We start from the raw sequence: 24,536 nt of genomic DNA, 5'->3' as shown, positions 1-24,536 counted from the left end.
CCCCTGAACGGCACTTACCTTGGCAATGTTTGCTGTCGCAATCAAGCTCTCCCGCCCGGCACACGCTACGGAGAGGAAAAAACGGGTTGAAGTGAACTGGAGATTCCTAGAGTGGCTCCCCAGAGGCTTGTCCTGCCTTTTCCAGCCCTGTTTCTTCCCAGGAGATTCCCAGAGGCCCCACAGAGGCTTCTCCTTGCATTTCCTGGCCCTGTTTCTTCCCAAAACTCACCACTTCTTACAGCCAATCAGGACGGCTTCTCCAGCTGCCACGAAGACAGGCCCTCCTGCCCGTCGAGGGTGGAGACAAGCGCACTGCTCGGGGCGCACACATGACCCCTCCTGCTCCAACAGTCCCTTCAGGGGGAACACACAGATACAGAGAGGGGGTTTGTAGAGATGGCTCCTTCTGGGAAGGCCCGTCGCTCCCTCCCTCCTTCCCTCCTTCCTCTCTATCTTTTCTTTCTTTTCTTCCTTCCTCCTTTCCTCTCTATTCTTCCTTCCTCCCTCCTACTTTTCTTCCTTCTTCTTCCTTCTTCTCTGTTATTTCCTTCCTTTCCTTTCTTTCTTTCTTCCCTCCCTCTTTCCACTCTGTTCCTTCTTTCCTTTTCCTTCCCTTCCCTACACTCCTTCCTCCATTTCCTTCCTTCCTTCCTTTCCTCTTTCTTTCTTTCTTCCTTTTGTTCTCTTTCTTCCTTTTTTCTTCCTTCCTTCCTTTCTATTTCTTTCTTTCTTTCTTCCCTCCTTCCTTCCTCCCACCATATCTCACTTCCTTCTTCTCTGTTCCTTCCTTCCTTCTATCGCCCCATGTCCATATAATGTTATCTGGTGCAGGAAGAAACCCTCTGTTGTCTGTCTCTTCCTCTCTCTCTCTCTATATATATATATATATATAGCCCTCGAAGTGCTGGGCATTTCCGCATGCCCAACTCTCTGTCGCTCACCTGCGGGCAGTAGCAGCCAGGTAAGCAGTGCAGAAAGTCCTTGCACAACTCCGGGCGTTTGGAGGTGGCACAGTGGGCATCACAGGGGGAGCCACATGCCCTGAATTCGAATGGCATGGCGCAGCTGGACTCTTGAACAACGCATGAGAAAGAGAAGAAAAGAAAGTCGGCACAAAAGGCCACCCCGACTTAAAAGTACCTTATTTCATGATGAATGTCACACCATGAAAGAAAAAAAGAAAGAAAGAAGACAGAAGAAAGGGAAAAGAGGATGGAAGGAGAGAGAAAGAAAGAAAGAGGAAGGAAGTAAAAAGAGGATGGAAGAAGAAAGAAAGAAAAAAGGAAGGAAGGAAGGAAATAAAAAGAGGAATGAAGGAAAGAGAAAGAAAAAAGAGGAAGGAAGGAAAAAGAGGATGGAAGGGGAGAGAAAGGAAGACAAAGAAAAGAAGTAAAAAGAGATGGGAGGAGAGAGAAAGAAAAACAGAAAGAAAGAAAGAAAGAGGAAGGAAGGAAGGAAAAAGAGAGGGCGGAAGGAGAGATAAAGAACGAAAGAAAGAAAGAAAGAGGAAGGAAGGGAGGAAGGAAGTAAAAAGAGAGGATGGAAGAAGAAAGACAAAAAAGGAAGGAAGGAAGTAAAAGGAGAGGAAGGAAGGAGAGAGAAAGAAAAAGAGGAAGGAAGGAAAAAGAGAGGGTGGAACGAGAGATAAAGAACAAAAGAAAGGAAGAAAGAAAGGAAGGGAGGAAGGGAGGGAGGGAGGAAAAAGAGAGTATGGAAGAAGAGAGAAAGAAAGGGAAAAGGAAGGAAGGAAATAAAAAGAGAGGAATGAAGGAGAAAGAGAAAAGAGGAAGAGAAAAGGAAAAAGAGAGGATGGAAAGAGAGAGAAAGAAAGAAAGAGGAAGGAAAGAGAAAGAAAGAGGAGGGGAGGGAGGGAGGAAGGAAGAAAAAGAGAGGATAGAAGAAGAGAGAAAAGAAAGAAAGAAAGAGGAAGGAAGGAAGGAAGGAAGGAAGGAAAGAAAAAGACTGGATGGAAGAAGAGAAAAAAAAGATGGAAAAAAGGAAGGAATAAAGTAAAAAGAGGAATGAAGGAGAAAGAAAGAGGAAGGGAGGAAGAAAAAGAGGGGATGGAAGGAGAGAGAGAAAGAGAAAGAAAAAAAGAAAGAAAGAAAGAAAAAGAGGGAGGGAGGAAGAGAGGATGGTAGAAGAGAGAAAGAAGGAAAGAAGGAAAGAAAGAAAGAAAGAAAAAAGGAGGGAAGGAATTAAAAAGAGGAATGAAGGAGAAAGAAAGAGGAAGGAAGTAAAAGAAGAGGGTGGAAGGGGAGAGAGAGAAAGAAAGGGGACTAAAGGAAAAAGAAAGAGGAAGGCAGGAAAGAAAGAAAAAGAGAGGAATGAAGGTAGAGAGAGAGAAAGAAAGAAAGATGGAAAGAAAGAAAGAGGAAGGAAGGAAAGAGAGAGGCATTGCGATGGCACCAGCTCACCTGAACACCGAGAATAATTGCACATCCGGAATTGCCCATCGAGACCCAGACACGGTTCCCGGTCAGTTTCCAAGCCTTGCTGAATCCGGTAGCGCTGTTGCACCAGGAAACTGCATGAACAGTTCGTCCAGGGGATCCAGGGACTCCAAAAACAATCTGCAAGAGAAGCAGGATGGGGACAATGGGAACCCAGCGAGTCTCAACCTTTTCTGCTTGGCAGAATCGTGGGGTCTGTAGAACGGGGACGGCATCGACCAACTTCGACGGCGTAGACACTCGCGGGCTTCGAGTCCTGGAATCCCCCAGCAATTCTCATCATCCATGGCCAGTAGGCTTGGTGAGAGGACAGCCTGCCGGATCAAAGGATCGATACTGTCACAACCTGGCAGCGTTGAAGGCTGGAAGATGCCAGGAGGATAAATCGACCCAGTGTGTCTTTTCATGTAGAGGGTGAGGTTTCGTAGCGTATGAGTAGAATGATGACCCCACTGTGCCAAAGAGGAAACCCCTTGTAAGTAATTGCGCCCCATCCCAAATCCCAAGGGATGCGGCTTCCCTACCTCGGCAGGCCCGCAAGTAACACGCCTCTGTCTCCTGGGAATGGCCAGGCTGGGCGCAAGGAACTACCTCAGCGCCCACCGAAGAAGCTGGGCATGCGCAATTCCTGGTACGTGAGATCAATCCGGTGCCACAGGACTGGGAACACGGACTCCAAGAAGACCAGGGACACAGTTCTCCTTCTGCGTGAAAATAGGAGGAGGTAATTTACTTCAAGATAACTCGCCACAGGACAATTCACCACAACCAATTCACCTCGGCCAAAAGATAATCCTATTTAACTCAAGCTAACTCGCCACAGGACAATTTACCACAACTCACTTTGGCAAAAACATAATGGTTAATTTACCTCAAGATAGTTTGCCGCAGGACAATTCTCCACAGTGAACTCACCTCGGCCAAAATGTCATAGCTAATTTACCTCGAGATAACTCGCCACAGGACAATTCGCCACAGCCAACTCACCTCAGTTGAAACATCATGGCTAATTTACCTCAAAATAACTCGCCGCAGGACAATTCACCAAAATCAACTCACCTTGGGCAAAACATAATGTCTAATTTACCTCAAGATAACTTAATGCAGGACAATTCGCTTCACCTTGGCCAAAACATAACGCTAATTTCCCTCAACATAACTTGTTGCAGGAAAATTCACCTCAGCCAAAACATCATAGCTAATTTACCTCGAGATAACTCATGCAGGTCAGTTCACCACAGTCAACTGACCTTGGCCAAAATGTCATGGCTAATAACTTGTTGAAGGACAACTTTCCATAGCCAATTCACTTCGGCCCAAACATCATTGCTAATTTACCTCAAGATAACTCGCCGCAGGACCATTTACCACAGCCAATTCACCTCGGCGAAAACATCCTGGCTAATTTACCTCAAAATAACTTTCTTCAGGACAATTCATCACAGCCAACTCACATTGGCCAAAACATAATGCTAATTTACTTCAAGATAAGTCGCTGAAGGACAATTCGTCGCAATCAATACATCTTGGGCAAAACATAATGCTAATTTACGTCAAGATAATTCGCCGCAGGACAATTCTCCACAGCCAACTCATCTCAGGGAAAACGTCATAGCTAATTTACCTCAAGATAACTCACCCTGGCTATCCTAAATATTCCTGGGGATTTGCAATGGCCCCCCAATGGAGAGCTTACCTGGGCAGGAGCAGTTCTGGCTCTGGATTTCAGGGCCAAGACAGGGCAGGCCTCCGTTGCGAGCTGGCGGGTCAATGCAGGCACGGGTCCGAATCTGGACACTGCCACTACAGGTCACCGGACAGTCGGACCAGGGGGACCAGGGGGTCCATCCACCATGCACTGTCAGGAAGGAAGGAGGGAGGGAGGGAAAAAAAGAAGGAACAAATGATATAAATGACTGTTTGTACTGTTTGGTTATGGTCTGCTTTGTCGAATGGCTTACGGAAGTCTGAGTAAGCCACATCGACAGCGTTCCCCCCAGCTTGCTAACATGATTTCCTTTCTGTCGGACAAGATAATAATGATAGTGATCATGATCATGATATTATTATTAATTGATTGGATTTATATGCCGCCCCTCTCCGAGGACTGAGGAACAACAGCAAAAACAATGACAACAATAACAGTAATAATAATAATAATAATAATAATAATAATAATAATAATATATTGGATTTATATGCCGTCCCACTCAGAGGACCGAGGAATAACAACAACAACCACAATAATAAAAATATTAACAAATAATAATAATATTAACATTAATAATACTATTAATATTAATAACATTAATATTAATAATATTGATAATGTTGATAATATTAATAATAATATTAATATTATTATTAATAATAATAATATCAAAACTTGCATTTCAAATGTCACTTTCACTTGATGTGACCCACCTGTCCGACGACCAGGAAAGGTAAACTTACCTATGCAAGCGATGTCCAGGCAATAAATTCCCTCCGGGGTACAAATGCTGGAATGAGACGGAGAGAAAAGCGTCCATGATTCTATCATGGGGCATCTCCGTGTAGCCGCAGCTGTGTCCAGAGATCTTCCCAGGTGGGTTTCCCTACATGCAAAGCCCTCCCGTCTTGGTCAGGGCTCCCCAAATCCCCAAAATGTTGAACCTCCACATGCCATTTCTAACAATCCTTTTGCCTTTATACCTCCCGGAAGTATAACAACTTTGAACCTCCACACCCCATTTCCCATGATCCTTTGCTTTTATACCACCTGACCCTCCAGAAAAAGTGGTGAGATTGTAACCAGATTTTAACATTGTTATAGAGCAGGGATAGGCAAAGTAGGCTCTTCTGTGACTTGTGGACTTCAACTCCCAGAATGCTTCAGGCAGCACAGCTGGTCTAGGTGCAGGAGTAGGCCAAGTGGGGTCTTCCTATGACTGGTGGACTTCAACTCCCAGAATTCCTGAGATGATCATTGCTAGCTGAGGGATTCTGGGAATTGGAGTCCACGTGGCATAGAAGGGTCCACTTTGCCTCCCTCTGGTATAGAGAGACACCATTGATTGGGGGGGGGATTTCTTGATTAAAAATATCTTTCTTTTTCTCACTATCTCTCTTCCTCCCTCTTTCTTTCTCCCTCCTACTCTCTCTCTTTCTCTCTCCCCCTCCTTCCGTCCCTCTCACTCTCTTTCTCTTTCCTTTTCTATTTTCCTTTCTATCTCTACCCCTCTCTCTTCCTTTCTCTCTCTCTTCCTTCCTCTTTTTTCTCTTTCTCTCCCTCCCTCCTTTTCTTCTCTCTCCCTCCTTCTCTCTCTTTCTTCCTCCCCCTTTCTATTTCTCTTTCTTCTCACTCTCCCCCTCTCTTTCTCCCTTCCTCTCTTTTCTCTCTCTTTTCTCTCCCTCCCTCCCTTTCTCTCTATTTCTCCCTCTTTCCCTCCCTCCTCCCTATTTCTCTCTCTCTCTCCCTTTCATTCTTACCCTTTCTTTCTCTCTCTTCCTTCCTCCATCTCTCTTTCTGCTTCTTTCTCTTTCTCTCTCCCTCCTTCCTCCCCCTCTCTCTTCTTCCCATGACCTGCAAAACAAGGTAAGAGCTGCTGGTGTAACAACATTGAATCTCCAGAGGCCATTTCACACGATCCTTTTGCCTTTATACCACCTGAAAATGAACAAAGTTGAATCTCCACACCCCACTTCCAATGATCCTTTTGCCTTTATACTGCCTGGAAAGTCACTCACCACTGCTGGCACTCTCCCAGGAGCCAGGTGCTACCCAGGCTGGCCTCCTGGCCTTCATGAAGGCACAGCGGCGGGCAGAGGTCCAAGGCACAGGGGTGGGTCTGGGCCTGCTCCTCCAGGCAGTCAGGGTCCCACGAACCGGAGGTGGGAGTCCTGCGTGGGACAGAAGATTGCGAAGTGTCTCCTGAGCTCTCCCTGAAAACCCAGCCTCATGCCTCTTCCATTGAACAACATTGAATCTCCACACCCCGTTTCCCACAATCCCTTGATTTTATACCTCCTGGAAGTGTAACAACATTGAATCTCCACACCCCACTCCCCACAATCCTGTTGCCTTGATACCGCCCAGAAGTATAACAACGTTGAATCTCCACACCTCGTTTCCCATGATCCTTTGCCTTTATACTCCCTGGAATATAACTATAACTATAACTATCGATATTATTGTTATTGTCATTGTTATTTATTAGATTTGTATACCATCCTTCTCCAAAAAGTCAGGCCCTGGAAGTATAATGATGTTGAATCTCCACACCCCATTTCCTACAATCCTTTGCCTTTATACCACTTGGAAATATAACAACGTTGAATCTCCAAACCCCATTTCCCACCATCCTTTGCCTTTCTACCGCACGGAAGTATAACAACGTTGAATCTCCACACTCCATTTCTCACAATCCTTTGAAGATAAGAAATGGACTGAAGCACTGTGGCAGAGTTGTATTAGAAAGATATCGGCTCCTTGAGTCCCAGGTTCTGGTTCACTCCTGGAGACAAAATATGAATGCGGCACGTTACCGGAATCGGGTGCGAAGGCCGTTGGCGCAGGTGACGCTACACTGGGACCAAGTGGACCAAAGACTCCAGACGCACTCAGTGGGAGGACAGGTGTAGTTAGTGCAGAGTAGCCTCCCTCCAGGCGCGCAGGTGCAATTATTGCAGCCATCGTCGTACCGGCTGCCCGGCACCCAACTGTGTCCGTGGGCATCGGTGCACTCGCAGTGGGCCAGGGGGACGCAGCCGCCATCTTGCTCCAGCATGCCTAAATGGAGGCAAGTGTAACAATGTTGAATCTCCACAATCCTTCCCACAATCCTTTGCCTTTATACCGCCTGGAAGTAGAACAATATTGAATCTCCACACCCCATTTCCCACAATCCTTTGCCTTATATGGCCTGGAAGTATAACAACGTTGAATCTCTTCATTCCCATTTCCCACAATCCTTTTGCATTTATACTGCCTGGAAGTAGAACAATGTTGAATCTTCACACTCAGTTTCCCACAATCCTTTGCCTTAAACGGCTGAATTTTGATCGTCCCTAAGTGAAGCATCCTCACCATCGGGGCACCGACAACCAGGCTCGCAGGCTTCCATCTCCTCGCATGCGATACCTTCCTGCAGATCCGAGCAACGCCGAGGGCACTGATCGGCGCAGGCCACCCAACGCATCGTGGGAGGGCAGGTCTCCTCTGTAGGACGAAAACGTCAGTTAGGAATCATCCGGAATGATCAGATTAGGTAGGGATTGGAGTCACAACATTGACTCTCCACACCCCATTTCCCACAATCCTTTGCCTTTATACTGCCTGGAAGTATAACAACATTGACTCTCCACACCCTATTTCCTACAATCCTTTTGCCTTGTTCTATGCCCCGAAATCTACACTCCGTCGATGCCCTCCCGACCACGTACCGCAGGATTGAGGGTTGCAAACTCGCACATGGTACTTCTCGCCCGAGCAGTGGCGCCCACCATTTTTGGGAGGCGGGCTGGCGCAGATCCTGGTGCGGACGGAGCGCCCTCCGCCACAAGTTCGGTCACACCACGACCAGGGGCTCCACTTCGACCAGGCCCCATCAACTGCAAGTGGAGAGAGGAGGTAGGGGAATCCCCAACATGGTGCTCGGTTTGTGAATAGGTCCGAGTAGAACCCATGCACTTCCTGACCTCCGAACAAATTCTCCCTCCTCGTTCACCTTTTTACTCCTCCTCCATCTTTTCCTACTCTTCTTTCTCCCACCGCCCTCCTCCTCTCCTGTCCTTTTCCTCCCACTTCCTCCAACTGCTCCTCCTCCTCTTTCCTTCTCCTCCTACCTCCTCCTTAACCCTCCTTCTCCATCTCTTCCTCCTCCTCCATCTCTTCCTCATCTTCCTCTTCCTCCTCTTCCTTCTCATCCCTCTTACTCCTACTCCATCTTCTTCCTCTTCCTCTTTCCTCTTTTTCCCACCTTCTCCTCCATCTCTTCCTCCTCCTCCTCTTCCTTCCTTTCTCCCACCTTCTCCTTCTCCCTCCTCCATCTCTTCCTCCTCTTCCTCCTTCTCCTCTTCTTTCCTCCTCCTCCCTCCTCCATCTCTTCCTCCTCTTACCTCCTCCTCCCACCTTCTCCTTATTCCTCCTCCTCCTCCCTCCTCCATCTCTTCCTCCTCCATCTCTTCCTCCTCCTCTTCTTTCCTTTCTCCCACCATCTCATTCACCCTCCTCCTCCTCCCTCCTCCTCCATCTCTTCCTCCTCCTCCTCTTCTTTCCTCCTCCTTATCACTCCTCCTCCCTCCTCCTCTATCTCTTCTCTTCTCGACCTCAGACTAGCATTCACTGGAGGTGGGCAAAAGCACCAAAAAAGGAGCGGCGGAGGCATTGAATTATCTTCCCACCATAGCTTCTCGCTGTGCCGCATGACCGACTACCTCTACACGCTGGCAGGTTGCAGAAGCGCCTCTCCAAGTTGGCAGTGAGGATGTCATGACACCAGCGCCCACCACGGCCCGGTGGATGGTAGGTGCGCAGGCGCCGCTGCTGTCCAACGCCACAGCTCCGTGAGCAGGCGCTCCAGGGTGACCAGGTGTTCCAGGAGCAGTTCAAACCCAGGCAAGCATCGCCTTCACACAAGGGGGTCTCTGCGAGATGGAACCGTTGAGAGGAAAGGACAATGAGTAACTCGGGGGAACGGGCTCCAAGAGGAGGAGGAGGAGGAGGTGCTTTGGTACCGAGATGGGTAACATCATCGGGGAGAAGAAGGGAAGTAGGGTGGCTCCCCGGCTGAGGAAGGAGTGAGGAGGGGCTCCCCCCATGAGGCAAGATGAGAAGGTGTAAAAAGGGAGTATGTTCACTTCCTAGGAGGTCGGACGGCATTCTGCATTTGAGTCAATCCTCCCTCCTCCTCCTCTCCCTCCTTTTATTTCCTTTTCCATCTCTTCTTCTTTTCCTCCTCCTCCTCCTCCTCTTCTTTCTTTTCCCTCCATCTCTTCCTCCTCCTCCTCTTTCCTCCTTCTTCTTCCTCCTCCTCCTTCTTCCTCCTCCTCCTCTTTCTCCCTCCTCCTCCTCCTGCTCCATCTCTTCTTCTTCCTCTTATTTATTTATTTATTAATCAATCAGATTTGTATGCCGCCCCTCTCCGCAGACTCGGGGCGGCTCACAGCAATAATAATACAATGTAAACAAATCTAATATTTAAGTTAATTTTAAAAACCCCAATTTAGAAACCAATCATACATACTAGCATACCATGCATAAATTCTATAAGCCTAGGGGGAGGGAAAGTGTCAATTTCCCCACCTCCTCCCCATCCTCTTCTTTCCTCTTTCTCCCACCTCCTCCTCCCTCCTCCTCCCTTTTCCACCTCCTCCTCTTCCTCCTCCCACCTCCCTCCTCCATCTCTTCCTCCCCCCCTTGTTAGCAAAACTGCTCTGAATCAGCCTTGGAATGAGCGGCATATAAATACAATAAACAAACAAAACAAAATAAAAACAAAATAGAAAAGAATAAAAATGAAATAAAAATGAAATAAAATAAGAAACTAAACTAAACTAAACTAAGATAATAAAATAAAATAAGATAAAATAAAAATAAAAAACAAAGTAAAATAACATAACATAACATAACATAAAAAATAAATAAAATAAATAAAACAAAACAAAACAAAAGTGAACAAAACAAAAAAAACCATAATAAAATAAAATAAAAATAAAGATAAATAAAAATAATAATAATAAAAAAATAAATAAATTAAAATAAAATAAAATAAAATAATAAAATAATAAAACAATAAAATAATAATAAATTAAATTTTTTTTAAAAAATTACATAACAAAACTAAACACGTGGCAAGATGGCGGTGTCACCAACCCGAGGGCCCCCTTTCTCCACCTGCGGGGAGTGCCACCAGAGGCCCCTCGCCCCACCTGTGCACTGGGGCAGGTTGCATTCCTGCTCCTGGAGGGTGTCCCCCATACAGGCATTCCCTCCCAAGCAAAAGCGTCGGCGGGTCTTGTGGGAGGGTACGTCCGGATCGGTGCAGGTTTTGGAGCAAGGGCTCCAGGGGGACCAGGGGGTCAATCCACCATCCTCGGGCCCTGTGAAAGGGGGGGAGAGATGGAGCAGTCAGGTGAATAGAATCGGGCAGGCCCGGTATGGGCATTGTTTTCTTTCTCCTCCTTCCTCCTTCTCTTCCTCCTCCTCTTCCTCCTCCTAATCATCCTCCTCCTCTTCCTCCTGCTAATCCACCTCCTCCTCCTCCTTCTCCTAATCTGACTCCTTTTTCTCCTCCTCCTCCTCTTCTTCCTCCTCATCTTCCTAAATCACCTCCTCCTTCTCCTAATCAGACATCTCTTCCTCCTCCACCTAATCCTCCTCCTTCTCCTAATATCTCCCTCCTCCTCTTTATCCTCCTCCTCTTCCTTCCCTCAATCTCCCTCCTCCTCCTCCTTCTCCTAATTGACTCCTCTTCCTCCTCCTCCTCCTCCTAATCCACCTCCTCCTTCTCCTCTTCCTCCTTTTCTTTTCTGCTCTTCTTTTTCCTTTTCTTCTTCCTCCTCTTTCTGCTCTTCCTCCTCCCCTCTTCTTTCCCCTCCTCTACTACTTCTTCTTTCTCTTTTTCCTCTTCTTCTTCCTCCTCTTCCCCTTCCTCCTCCTCTTCTTTTTAACCCTCCTCCTGTTCTTCTTCCTTCTCTTTCTCTTCCTCCTCCTCCTCTTCTTCCTCTTCTCCTTCCTTCTCTTCCCCTTCCTCCTCCTCTTCTTTTTAACCCTCCTCCTCCTCCCACCCAGCTACGTCAGCAGAGTTTCCAGGGCCGAGTACCCTTCCCCACCCACCACCCTTCTGGAAAAGGATCGAGTACAGGGCATGCCCAAAGCTTACCGGGGGTCACTGAGACTGGTCCTATTGTGGTCTGGGTGACTTCTGCAAGACAAAATGTGAGGCGGGGTGGTGGTGGTAAGTTAGTAGATTAATAGAGTCAGAATGTAATGTAGCCGAGAGATTAACAAAACCCTTAGCAGATGTAAAAACATTGTAAAATGGTAGGGGAAATGAACGTTGTGCCCATGAAATATGAGAAGGGGCATAAGGATTAGCAATCCTGGGTGACATTTAATTGGATCACCATAGAAGGTAATGTAAAATGTACAGCAGGCTAATGCCAAGTCAATTGGGTGTGAGCTGCAATGTGATTGGTCCAGAGCATTATAAGCTGCAAATCAACTCTCACCATGATTTTTTTCCTTCTCTAACCTGATTGGGCCAGGGCATTATCAGCTGCCAATCAACTCTCACTGTGATTTTTCACTTCCCCAACCTATAGATGCAATTTACATCAACTTCTGTAAAGCATTTGACTCAGTGGTTCATAGCAAACTACTTCTAAAACTCAAATCCTACAGAATCTCTATAGTTGGATCACTGTGCTCCTATCAAACAGACAACAGGTTGTCCCATCTCGATTGGAGCAAATCGATCAACGCAATTTACACTGGCTTCTGTAAAGCATTCAACTCAGTGGTTTAAAAGCAATCTACTTCTAAAACTCAAATCCGATGACATCTCAATATCCCTCCATATTTGGATAACGGCGTTCCTATCAAACAGACAACAAGTTGTCCCATCTCGATCGGGGCAAATCGATCGATGCCATTTACACCGACGTCTGTAAAGCATTCGATTCAGTGGTTCATGATGAACGATTTCTAAAACTCAAATCCTATGGAATCTCTATAGTTGGATCACGGTGTTTCTATCAAACAGACAAGTTGTCAAAATAAACATGGTTATATCTTTGTATACCACCAATGCGTACATGACAAAACAAAGAAATAAATGAAAATAAATAATGTTGAATCCCCACAACCCATTTCCCACAATCATTTGCCTTTCTACTTAACAAAATAAATCAAGAAATGAATATTTCTGACCTTTGCAATCCAGGGTCTGGCAGTATTTGAGGTCTGTCCTAGGGCCCACGCACTCTGCGGGCTTCGGACGGGCGCAATGGCGTGTCCGGGTCATGTTGCCCAGCCCGCCGCAGGTCAAGGAGCAGGGAGTCCAGGCCGACCACACTGTAAAACCACCATCCGTGGGGCAGTGGGCAAAGACGCAATCCAGGTGTCCGTTGCGACAGGAGCTGAAAAGGAGAGGAGGAAAGAAGGAAGAGGCATCAGTTGTGGCCCGCATAATTCTTTGGAACCTTCAACACACTTTGGCAGTGATGAGAAAGCAGGGGCTACTCCTTTCCTGAATGCAAGAGGACATAAAGCCGCCGAGAGATGAGAAGATTTACTCGGGAGTAGGTCTCCTCAAGAGCTGCTGGCTAATTGGCCACCCCTTTAAGTCACCTAAAGGGGGGGGCAATTAGCCTGCAGCTCTCCTCGCAAGGAGACCTACTCTGGAATAAACATTCTTGCCTCTCAGCAGCCTGAACCCCGCAGAACCTAGTGGCAGGGAATGTCGCTCCTGAATCTCAAATTTGGAATGCCCAGTTTGACATTGCCATTCCTGAATCTTGACTTCGGCATTCTCAGTTTCCATCATCGTTCCCAAATCTTGACTTCAGCATTCCCAGTTTCCATCATCGTTCCTGAATCTTGACTTCAGCCTTTTCAGATTATATCATCATTCCCAAATCTTGACTTCGGTGTTCCCAGTTATTCACCACTAATTAGTAACTAAGTAAATTTTAATTCAAACTTAATTCCAGTTAGTATGTCTGAGTAATTATTCACAACTAATTACTACTAATCGGACCAGAATATCTCTGGGAGCGCCTTCTGCCTCACGAATCCCAGTGACCGGTTAGGTCCCACAGAGTTGGCCTTCTCCGGGTCCCGTCAATGAAACAATGTCGTCTGGCGGGACCCAGGGGAAAAGCCTTCTCTGTGGTGGCCTCTACCCCCTGGAATCAACTCCCCCCAGAGATTAGGATTGACCCCACCCTCCTTGCCTTTCACAAACTCCTTAAAACCCACCTCTGCTGTCAGGCATGGGGAAATTGATTCCCCTCGGTCGTTCCTGTTTTATGTATGGTTTGTATGAGATGTATGATTTTTTATTTTATTTTAAGGGTTTTTAAATTGTTTTAATCATTGGATTTGTACCGTATTGTTGTTGTGAGCCTCTACGAGTCTTCAGAGGGGACGGCATACAAATCTAATTAATAATAATAATAATAATAATAATAATAATAATAATAATAATAATAACCACCAGTGGAAAAGGACTGGTGGGATCATAAGCACAAAAAAGTGGTCAAAAATGAGCAAGCAAAACTACTGTGGGACTTCCGACTTCAGACTGACCGAATTCTGAAGCATAACACACCAGACATCCTGATTGTGGAGAAAAAGAAAGTATGGATCATCGACATCGCAATCCCAGGGGACAGCAGAATTGAGGAGAAGCAGCTAGAGGAATTAGTGAAATACGAAGATCTAAAAATTGAGCTGCAACGACTCTGGCATAAGCCAGTGAAAGTGATCCAGCATAGTGATCTCGTTTGCTGAGTTGTATTGACATAATAATAATAATAATAATAATAATAATAATAATAATAATAATAATAATAACAACAACAATAATAATGAGCTGCAACGACTCTGGCCTAAGCCAGTGAAAGTGGTCCCAGTGGTATTTGGCACGCTGGGCGCAGTGCCAAAGGATCTCAGTGGACATTTGAAAACCATCGGAATTGACAAAATCTCCATCTGTCCATTGCAAAAGGCCACTTTACTGGGATCAGCAAACATAATTTGCCGCTACAACATGCAGTCCTAGGTGCTTGGGAAGCCGCTGACTGGTGATGAAATACGAAATCCAGTATAGTGATCTCATTTGCTGTGTTGTATTGACATAATAATAATAATAATAATAATAATAATAATAATAATAATAATAATAATAATAATAATAATAATAGAAACATAGAAACATAGAAGACTAACAGCAGAAAAAGACCTCATGGTCCATCTAGTCTGCCCTTATACTATTTCCTGTATTTTATCTTAGGATGGATATATGTTTATCCCAGGCACGTTTAAATTCAGTTACTGTGGATTTACCAACCACGTCTGCTGGAAGTTTGTTCCAAGGATCTACTACTCTTTCAGTAAAATAATATTTTCTCATGTTGCTTCTGATCTTTCCCCCAACTAACTTCAGATTGTGTCCCCTTGTTCTTGTGTTCACTTTCCTATTAAAAACACTTCCCTCCTGGACCTTATTTAACCCTTTAACATATTTAAATGTTTCTATTATGTCCCCCCTTTCCCTTCTGTCCTCCAGACTATACAGATTGAGTTCATTAAATCTTTCCTGATACATTTTATGCTTAAGACCTTCCACCATAATAATAATAATAATAATAATAATAATAATAATAATAATAATAGTTTATATATTATAATTATTATAATTATTTTTCCCCACTCAAAAACAAGTTCAATATCATATACCTTCCATCTACAATAAAAAATGTAACCCAAAACATGGAGTCGAAGAGTCCAAAATGTCATTGCATCCTCTACAAATTGACGGAAGGAAAATCCCAGTTGTAGGAAATACTCCCCCCTCTGCCCCTAGCAGACAGGAAGTGAACCCTATTCTCTGAGGTGTGGGGAAGGGACGACGACACTCACCAGTTGCTACAGGCAGCAGTGATGATGTCATCAGGCGCAATTTCCTCCTCCACCAAGACACGTTCGCCTCGAGCGGTCAGGATAACCAGAGGCCCGTTGGCGGTCTTGCCTGAATGTCTCCAAAATTCCTGGAGAACGTCTTCGCTCAGCACGCAGGGGCACTCCTAGGCAGGAAAGAGAGGACGATGAAATTGTGTGGAGGTCCCCGGAGAAGCGATGGAGCATGCAAACTAATCGGGTCGGCGATATACTGGCTGTGGGTGTTGTAGGCCTTCACAAGAAGCAGCTAGAGTTCATTGTTCCTTCATCCTCTCTGTCTCTCTTTGTTGGGCTACTCGCTGTTCATGGTTAGCTCTGCAATCTCTCTGTAATGTAATCATGTGTTACAGCTGAAATGTGTTTTGGCTTGATAGCTTTGTTTTAAATTAGATTAAATTGAATTGAATGGAATTAAATTAAATAAATTGAATTGAATTGAAATAAACTAAAGTAAACTAAATTAAATTAAATCAAACTGAATTGAATTGAACTGAACTGAAATAAACTAAACCAATTGAACAGTTCAGTTCAATTCAATTCAAGTTTAGTTTAGTTTAAATTAAATTAAATTCAACTGAAGTGAACTAAACTAAGTTAAACTAAACTTGAATTGAATTGAATTGAATTGAATTGAAATGAAATAAACTAAACTAAATTAAACTTAACTTAACTTAACTTAAATTCAACTGAACTGAACTAAAGTGAACTAAATTAAACTAAACTAAGCTTAAATTAAATTAAATTAATTGAACTGAAATAAACTAAACTAAATTTAAATTAAATTATATTAAACTGACTTGAATTGAACTGAAATAAACTAAACTAATTGAACAGTTCAGTTCAATTCAATTCAAGTTTATTTTATTTTATTTTAGTTCAGTTCAGCTGAATTTAATTTAATTTTAGTTTAGTTTAAATTAAATTAAATTCAACTGAACTAAACTAAACTAAATTAAACTAAACTAAACTGATTAAATTAAATACAACTGAACTGAACTAAACTAAACTAAACATATACCGGTAATTATAATTATAATGTAGAATAACTGAACCAAACTAAACTGAACCAAACCAAATCAAACCAAACGAGCCGGGGTGGCGCAGCAGGTAGAGTGCTGTACTGCAGGCCACTGAAGCTGATTGTAGATCTGAAGGTCAGCGGTTCAAATCTCATCACCGGCTCAAGGTTGACTCAGCCTTTCATCCTTCCGAGGTGGGTAAAATGAGGACCGGATTGTGTTGGCAGTAGCCTAGCTCTGTTAAAAAGTGCTATTGCTAACATGTTGTAAGCCGCCCTGAGTCTAAGGAGAAGGGCGGCATAAGAATCAAATAAATAAATAAATAAATAAATAAATAAATAAATAAATAAATAAATAAATAAATAAATAAATAAATAAATAAATAAATAAATAAATAAATAAATAAATAACCAAACCAAACCAAACCAAACCAAACCAAACCAAACCAAACCAAACCAAACCAAACCTTTCTGAAGTTCCACAGTATCCTCACACAGCGGTTCTGGCCTCTGAACACCCTCCCTCCTCCTCAGAGCAAATCGCAACATGATTGCGCCCACCTGGACGCAGCCCCCCTTGTGCTGGTAGGTGCCCGCCGGGCAGTGGCAGCCTTCCTCGCAGCCATCCGAGAAGCATTCCGTCCACCCGGCAAGGTGCGCACAGCTGTAGGGACAGCCTTCTTCAGCCAGGCACTCCCGGTAGAGGCGGCCCGCAGGGCAGCCCACCTCTGAAAAAATGAGGGGGAAGAGGTAGATTAGAACCCAGAGCTGTAGAGACACCCCTCCCCCAAACACTGATCCCTGAGGTAAATTTTGTGGCCCGTCAGGCTGAGCCCTGAGGTAAATTTTGTGGCGCCTCAGCAGATCTCTGAGGTAAATTTTGTAGCATATCAGCTGACCTCTGAGGTAAATTTTGTGGTATGTCAGTTGATCCCTCAGGTAAATTTTGTGGTGTGATGACCAAAATTGGATGGAATGCGCTCCAGCGCAAAACCAAGCTGGTTGGACTCACCGAGGCAGACATGAGTGTGGCAGGTCTTGCTTTGTGAGTTCAAACCCCGGCACTCCGGCCAGCGGCAACGTCGGCTGCGCCACTGCTCTCCCCCTCCACAGGAGACGCTGCAGGGGGACCAGTTGCTCCAGGGCCCCCAGGTTTCTGTCTCTGGAGGGCGCAAGGAAAAGAAAGCGATGTTGATTCTCCATACCCCACTGGGCCTCCAGAAAAAGGGGCAAGCTTTGGCATAGGCGGTACCAATCCAAACTCACCTGGACATTCTTCTGGATTCCGGCAGGGTCTCTGCCGCTCACCAGCACCAGCACATCCCCGGCCACCATTTTGCGGGGGCGGATTGCTGCATTCCCGGAAAAGGTACTGGACGCCGTCCCCACAAGTTCGGCTGCAGGGGGACCATCGTCCCCAACTGGACCACCCTCCATCCAGGCGGCACCAGGAGTCCGCGTGGCACTGCAAGTGGCCATCGACGCAGGTACTGAAAAAGAGAGAGTTTCGGTCAGGGAATTTTTATTTAGGAGATGTGATAAAAATCAGGCAATGTTTTGGTTTGTTGTAGCACGCTCACCAGTTCTGGCAAGGGGCATAGATAGTCTCGCCAGGCTGGGCGTACTCCCATTGGGGGAGTCCCGACCAAGTGGAGATGTTCCGTTCTTCAGGGACACCTGCGTACAAATCATCATTTGAACGTTGAATTTCCACACCCCATTTCCCACAATCCTTTGCCTTTATACTGCCTGGACGTATAACAACATTGAATCTCCACACCCCAATTGTAAATAGTAAATGGTGAATGGTGAATGATAAAAAATAATAAATAATAATAAATATAAATAGATAAATAATAAATAATAATAAATGAATAATGAATAATAAATGAATAATAAATGAACAATAAATGAACAATAAATAAATAAATAGCCGTGCTCCCCAGTCACCGGGGCGAGAACCCCTTGCTAAAATATCGTAAGCCCCCTCTCCTCCTTGCTCCAGAATGGGGGCCATGTGGGACTCACCCAGCCAAGGCCTCTGATACTTGCAACGGCAGCGTGAGGGTTCCACGCATGCCCCGTCCTGGAGCAGCCGCCCCTCCGGGCAGGCGCAAGCAGGTTGGCATTCGGCGCTTTCCATGCAGGCCACATCAGGCTGCTGGTCCTCACAGGTCCGTGGGCAGGGCTTGCCGCAGGGGAAGGAGGCCTGGCCACCTCGGCAGTCTGACGAGAGAGACACGAATTGTTAACCTGACCGAAGTATAGCAACGTTGAATCTCCACACCCCGTTTCCCACAATCATTTGCCTTTATACTGCCTGGAAGTATAGCAATGTTGACTCTCCACACCCCCTTTCCCACAATACTTTGCATTTATACTGCCTGGAAGGATAACAACTTTAAATCTCCACACCCCCATTTCCCATGATCCTTTGCCTTTATACTGCCCAGAAGTATAACAATGTTGACTCTCCACACTGCCATTTCCCATGATCCTTTGCCTTTAAACTGCCCGGAAGTATAACAACGTTGAATCTCCACACCCCATTTCCCACAATCCTTTGCCTTAACAGCTGAATTTCGATCGTCACAGAGGAAGGAGGCCTAGCCATCCCGGCAGTCTGATGGAAGAGGCACGAGACCTGCACCCGACCGACTCTGGCCCCCTGCTTGTGTCCGCACCCATGAGCAAGGAGGTGAGGAGCCTTGTTCCAGACTGGTCCCACAGGATAAGGGTGCCCCCTCTTAATACGTGATTATAATGACATTATCCCGAAGTTCCAGGGGAAGACGATAGACAAGAGAGGTGAAGAGAGGGAAAGATAGATAGATAGAAAGAGATAGATAGACTGACAGACAGAGAGACAGACAGACAAACAGAAATAGAAAGAGATAGTTTTTATTTATTTATTTATTTATTTATTCGATTTTTTAAAAATGCCGCCCTAGCTCCTTAGACTCAGGGTGGCTTACAACATGTTAGCAATAGCACTTTTTAACAGAGCCAGCCTATTGCCCCCACAATCTGAGTCCTCATTTGACCCACCATGGAAGGATGGAAGGCTGAGTCAACCTTGAGCCAGTGATGAGATCTGAACCGCTGACCTCCAGATCTACAGTCAGCTTTAGTGGCCTGCAGGACAGCACTCTACCCACTGCGCCACCTCGGCTCATAATAGATAGATAGATAGATAGATAGATAGATAGATAGATAGATAGATAGATAGATAGATAGATAGATATCCTCACCGTCGCAGGCGGTAACTCCATCGTGACACTGCCGGCTTTGGAGAGATTCCCCGGGACACGCTGTGCCGCCAAACCGAGCCGGGGGGTTGTTACATTCCCGAGTCCTTGTTGAGATGCCGTGGCAGGCGTCGCAGGGGGACCAGGTGCTCCATGAGGACCAGGCGCCGTTGACTGTGAGGGGAGGTGAAAGATGGGACGTTCAGTAAAGCTGCGACGACATGGTAGTGCTGCCCCCCTGGTCCAAATCCACTGGAAAAGGCATTCGGGTCAATAAATGTGCACAGAAGATAATCCTTGCTTAGCGATGTTCGCCAGTGATGGCGTACAAAAAAACACGCGCCACCAGTGCACTTACGGCCTCCAGAGTGCGGGGAACAAAACGGACCATGTGCCTTTTTCACTGTGAATTAGTGTCTGCTTCACAGTCGCTCGGGAAAGGCTATGTATCCATGTTTTGGGCGTGGCCCCGGCAGATCGGGGATGTAGGGTTCCCATGTGACAAAAATTTGGTTTAGCGGTTCAAGTGCCAGGATAGAAAGCGGAGAGGGGCGTGAATTCTATTCCTGCCTTAGGCGCAAAAGCAGGGTGTAGATAGATGGATAGATAGACAGAGAAAGAGAGAGAGATAGAGAGAGATGATAAACAGATAGATGGATAGATAGATAGATAGATATAGAGAGAGATAAAGAGATAGATAGATAGAGGATAGATAGAAGGACATAGAAAGAGATAGGAAGAGATAGATAGCGAGATAGATGGATGGATGGATGGATGGATGGATGGATGGATAGATAGATAGATAGATAGATAGATAGATGATAGATGGAAGGATGGATGGATGGATGGATGGAAGGAAGGACGGATGGAGCCTTCCTGGGCTATCACCTGGGCAGAAGCCGGTCATGAGGCAGGCTCTTCTTTGGAGCTGGACACCCGTCTCTCTGTGATACTCCTGGGTCCCCTCGCACTCGGGACCCCCATGCTGGGCCTTGGGGCAGCTACACGTCCGGTAGCGGGTCGCCACCTCACTGCCGCATGTCCGGGAACAGGGGCTCCAGGGCACCCAGTCACACCAGCCGCCCGGCACTGGAGGGGGAACCGGAAGTCTTCTGGATTCTCCTTCTCCTTTTCCCTCTTTCTTCTCCCATCCCTTCCACTTCCTCCTTCCTTCTCCATCTCTCCCTCCATCTCTTCCTCCGCTCCTTCTTTCCTCTTCCGCCTCCTTCTTCTTCCTCCATCTCTTCTTCCTCCCCCTCTTCTTTCCTCCTCCTTCTCCTCCTCTTCCCCCACCTTTTCCTCCTCTCCTTCTCTTCTTTCCTCTTCCTCCTCCCTCCTTTTTCCTCCTCCTCCTCTGCCTCCATCTCTTTCTCCTCTCCTTCTTTCCTCTTCCACCTCCTTCCTCCCCCTCTTCTTTCCTCCTCCTCCTCTTCTCCATCTTTTCCTACTCTCCTTCTCTTCTTTCCTCTTCCTCCTCCTTCCTTTTTCCTCCTCCTCCTCCTCCTCTTCCTTCATCTCTTTCTCCTCTCCTTTCCTCTTCCACCTCCCTCCCCCTCTTCTTTACTCCTCCTCCTCTTCTCCATCTTTTCCTCCTCTCCTTCTCTTCTTTCCTCTTCCTCCTCCCTCCTCTTTCCTCCTCCTTCTCCTCCTCTTCCTCCTCCTCCATCTCTCCCTCCAGCTCTTCCTCCTCTCCTTTTCTCTTCCTCCTCCTCCCTCCTCCTCCATCTCTTCTTCCTCTCCCTCTTCTTTCCTCCTCCTTCTCCTTCTCTTCCCCATCTTTTCCTCCTCTCCTTCTCTTCTTTCCTCTTCCATTCTTCCTCCTCCTCCTCCTCTTCTGCCTCCACTTCTTCCTCCTCCTCTTCCTCCATCTCTTCCTCCTCGCCTCCTCTTCTTTCCTCCTCCTTCTCCTCCTCTTCCTCCTCTCCTTCCCTATTCCTCCATTCCTCCTTCATCCTCCTCTTTCCTTCTCCATCTCTTCCTCCTCCTTTCATCCTGCTCCTTATTCCTCTTTCTCCTCCTCATCTCTTTCCTCCACTTCCTCCATCTCTTTTCTCCTCCTTCTTATCCCTCCTCCTCTTCCTCCTCCACTTTCCTCCTCCTCCTTTTCGTCCCACCTTCCTCCTCCTTATTCCACCTGTCCCTTCTCCCTCCTCCTCCTTTTCCTCCTCTTCTTCTTACTATTACTCTCTTTTCCTCTTCTCCCTCCTTTTATTTCCTCTTCCTCTTCCTTCCTCCTCCTCTTTCCTCCTCCTCCATCTCTTTTTCTTCCTCCTCTCTCTCTTCCCCCTCCTCCTTTCCTCTCCTTTCCTCCTCCTCCACCTCCTCCTTCTCTTTCTCCTCCTCTGTCTCTTCCTTCTTCTATTCCTCTTCTTCTTTCCTCCTCCTCCCGCTTCCTCCTCTTCCTCCTATCTATCTATCTATCTATCTATCTATCTCTGTCTATCTCTATCTATCTATCTATCTATCTATCTCTTTACATCTTTCTCTCTCCCCCCCCTCAGCCACGTTTTGAGGGGGGAGGGACTCACCTGAGCAAGGCTTTTCTGTGCAAACCAACTTCCCATTGGAGCAGGTACTACAGGAGGGAGGGGGAGAAGGAAAGGAGGAGAGGATGAGAAAGCCCCTCGTTCCAATCGGATGCTTCCCTTGGCCCAGCCTCCCAGCTGGTTTACCATTTTCCTCGTGGCTGGCTTATTTTCCTCCTGGGTGGCTTACCATTTTCCTCCTGGCTGGCTTACCAATTGTTGCAGCTGTCCGCGCCACCCACAACTTCTCCTGCCTCATGCCGCCGTCCAGCGAGCAGGTCCAGGCAAGTGCAGCTCGACGTTTCAAGGCAGGCTGAGCCATTCCCATTCAAGACTCTCCCGCCGGTGCAGTAGCAACCCGGTTCACAGACCCAGGCACAGTGCTGGAGAGGAGTGTGTGGAGAGAGATATATATCACATGGGTTTTTTGCTGAATTTTTAAAATTAAGGGAGACTATGATGGCCCCATTTCAGCCTTGTTCCGACATAAAACACACACACACATATATATATATGTGTGTGTGTGTGTGTGTGTGTGTGTTTAGAGAGAGAGAGTTAGAAAGTGATAGATAAATATATATATATAGAAAGAGAGAACGATAGAGATAGAAAGAGATAGAGAGAGGGGGGGGGAGAGGGAGAAAGAGATAGATAGAAAGAGAGAGAGAAATAGAGATAGAGATAGAGATAGATAGATAGATAGATAGAAAGAGATACAGATAGATAGAGAAATAGAAAAAATAGATAAATAGATAAATAGATAGATGGATGGATGGATGGATAGTGATAGAAAGAAATAGATAGATAGATAGATAGATAGATAGATAGATAGATAGATAGATAGTTAAATAGATAAATTGTCCAAGGTTCGAGGCTAGAAAGAGGCCCTCTGCCCTCCCCGACTCCATATCCAATCCTGCTGTTCCTTGGATACCGGGCCAGAGAAGCCCTTGGGCGAAGAATTATCATATTTTGGGGGGGGGGAGGCTTACGGTGAGGTCATCGCAAGTCCGAGGACAGGGTGGGCCGCAACGGCTGTAAACTGACCCTTCGAGAATGGAACAGTCGAAGTCTGGCAGAGAAACAAGGATGTATGTGTGTATAAAGAAAACACCACACTGACACAAACTTGTAGTTTGATATCAGTATAAACATTCGAATATTTGCAGCAGAGGAGACAGTCGGGCACATTCCTGAGGTAAATCTCAAACAGTGCTCTGAAGAAAAAAGGCAGGAAAATGGGAAACGCCTCCTTTCCCCCCTCAGCGACCAATCGGAGCACAGACCCCCTCAGGCAGGAGTCCCCTGCCCTCAATCTGCCACAACAGGATGTTTGGGACCATTGCGCATTTTCCTTCTCCAGCCATTAAATCCACAAATTTATAGTTTTATATCAATATATTGAACATTTGTGACAGAGAAGACAGTCGGGCACATTCCTGAGGTAAATCTCAAGCAGGAATCCTGAGGTAATTCTCAAGCGGGAAAATGGGGAACACCTCCTTTCCAACTTCAGCAACCAATCAGAGTGCAGATCCCCTCAGGCAGGAGCCCGCTGTCACTCAGGTACAAACAAAACCCAACAACCATAGCAAGGACTCACCTGGACAAGGCTCCGAGCCACAGGGCTCTACCTGAGCGGGTGGTCCCTCGCAATAGTCTCCACCCCCTCGTGGGGCGGGGCTGTTGCAGCCTCGGCTCCGGCTCCGCAGGCCCCCTCCGCAGCTGACGGTGCATTGGGTCCAGGGACTCCATAGCCCCCAATCCCCATCCCCTGGAGAGAAGAATCATGGATTATGGAACCCGGAAGGACCATACCACTTGCTTGCCCTGTCTAGGGAACAGTGTTCACAGTTGGACCAGATCTGATATAGGCTAAGTTGTTATTATTATTTTATTATTATATATAATAATATATAATATATAATATAATAAATAAATAAATAAATTATTATATTATTATTATTATTATTATTAATACTATTACTATTACTATATTATTACTATTACTATTTTGTTATTATATTATTATTATTATTACTATTATCATTACTATTGTTATATTATTATTATTATTATTATTACTATTACTATTTGTTGTGTATACTCCCTTCAGCCTGAGGATTATTCAGATTCCGAAGTGGAGAGCGTTTTTGAATTGGCAGAAGGGCCTGATTTACATAGAAAGGGAGGTTAGCTCAGAGGGGGAGGAAGATGACGTAGACATGCATTCAGGATCTAGTGAAGAGGACCTGAGGTGGGTTAGCCCTTACTTCAGGCGCTTTCAGAAAAGAAGGGAACAAGTGTTAGGGAAGAAATATTAGAAGGTGAGGAACTAGTTAATCAGTTACCTCACATCTGGGTATGAACGGAAGAGAAGATGATTTCGTTCAATCTTGCAATCCCAAGATGGACGCGTCCAGGACATGATTCGAAGCATAAGCTAACAATGTGTGATTTATTACCTGCTTTTTATGACTCCTGGCTAGCACTGATTAGCCCATAAATTTTAGAATGACTTGTGGAATGTTTTTATGTTACTACCAAGCTAATCTACTTAATTGCTAAGATAGAAGATGAGGAAACAAAACGCTGCATGCAAAGTTGGTGTATTAATGAGAGGAT

At 45.8% G+C, this 24,536-nt stretch overlaps 1 protein-coding gene across 1 annotated transcript in view; it reads right to left on the bottom strand.

The window, feature by feature from the left end:
* Positions 1–24,536, bottom strand: part of LOC139153202 (SCO-spondin-like) — a 104,811-nt gene that overhangs the window by 10,499 nt on the left and 69,776 nt on the right. Inside the window, 27 exon segments of the mRNA XM_070726836.1 lie at positions 19–65; positions 230–354; positions 942–1,072; positions 2,418–2,573; positions 2,978–3,157; positions 4,150–4,311; positions 4,908–4,954; positions 6,183–6,335; positions 6,981–7,224; positions 7,522–7,653; positions 7,878–8,045; positions 8,871–9,080; positions 10,365–10,535; positions 11,318–11,359; positions 12,367–12,575; positions 15,082–15,245; positions 16,700–16,866; positions 17,151–17,300; positions 17,405–17,628; positions 17,719–17,815; positions 18,167–18,364; positions 19,390–19,560; positions 20,275–20,475; positions 21,915–21,961; positions 22,125–22,294; positions 22,904–22,983; positions 23,515–23,685. Of these exon segments, the coding sequence (XP_070582937.1) occupies positions 19–65; positions 230–354; positions 942–1,072; positions 2,418–2,573; positions 2,978–3,157; positions 4,150–4,311; positions 4,908–4,954; positions 6,183–6,335; positions 6,981–7,224; positions 7,522–7,653; positions 7,878–8,045; positions 8,871–9,080; positions 10,365–10,535; positions 11,318–11,359; positions 12,367–12,575; positions 15,082–15,245; positions 16,700–16,866; positions 17,151–17,300; positions 17,405–17,628; positions 17,719–17,815; positions 18,167–18,364; positions 19,390–19,560; positions 20,275–20,475; positions 21,915–21,961; positions 22,125–22,294; positions 22,904–22,983; positions 23,515–23,685 (4,017 nt within the window).

This window comes from Erythrolamprus reginae, chromosome Z (genome assembly GCF_031021105.1).
Source record: "Erythrolamprus reginae isolate rEryReg1 chromosome Z, rEryReg1.hap1, whole genome shotgun sequence".
In the NCBI taxonomy this organism is placed as follows: Eukaryota; Metazoa; Chordata; class Lepidosauria; order Squamata; family Dipsadidae; genus Erythrolamprus; species Erythrolamprus reginae.
This window is presented reverse-complemented; position numbering and strand designations above follow the sequence as displayed.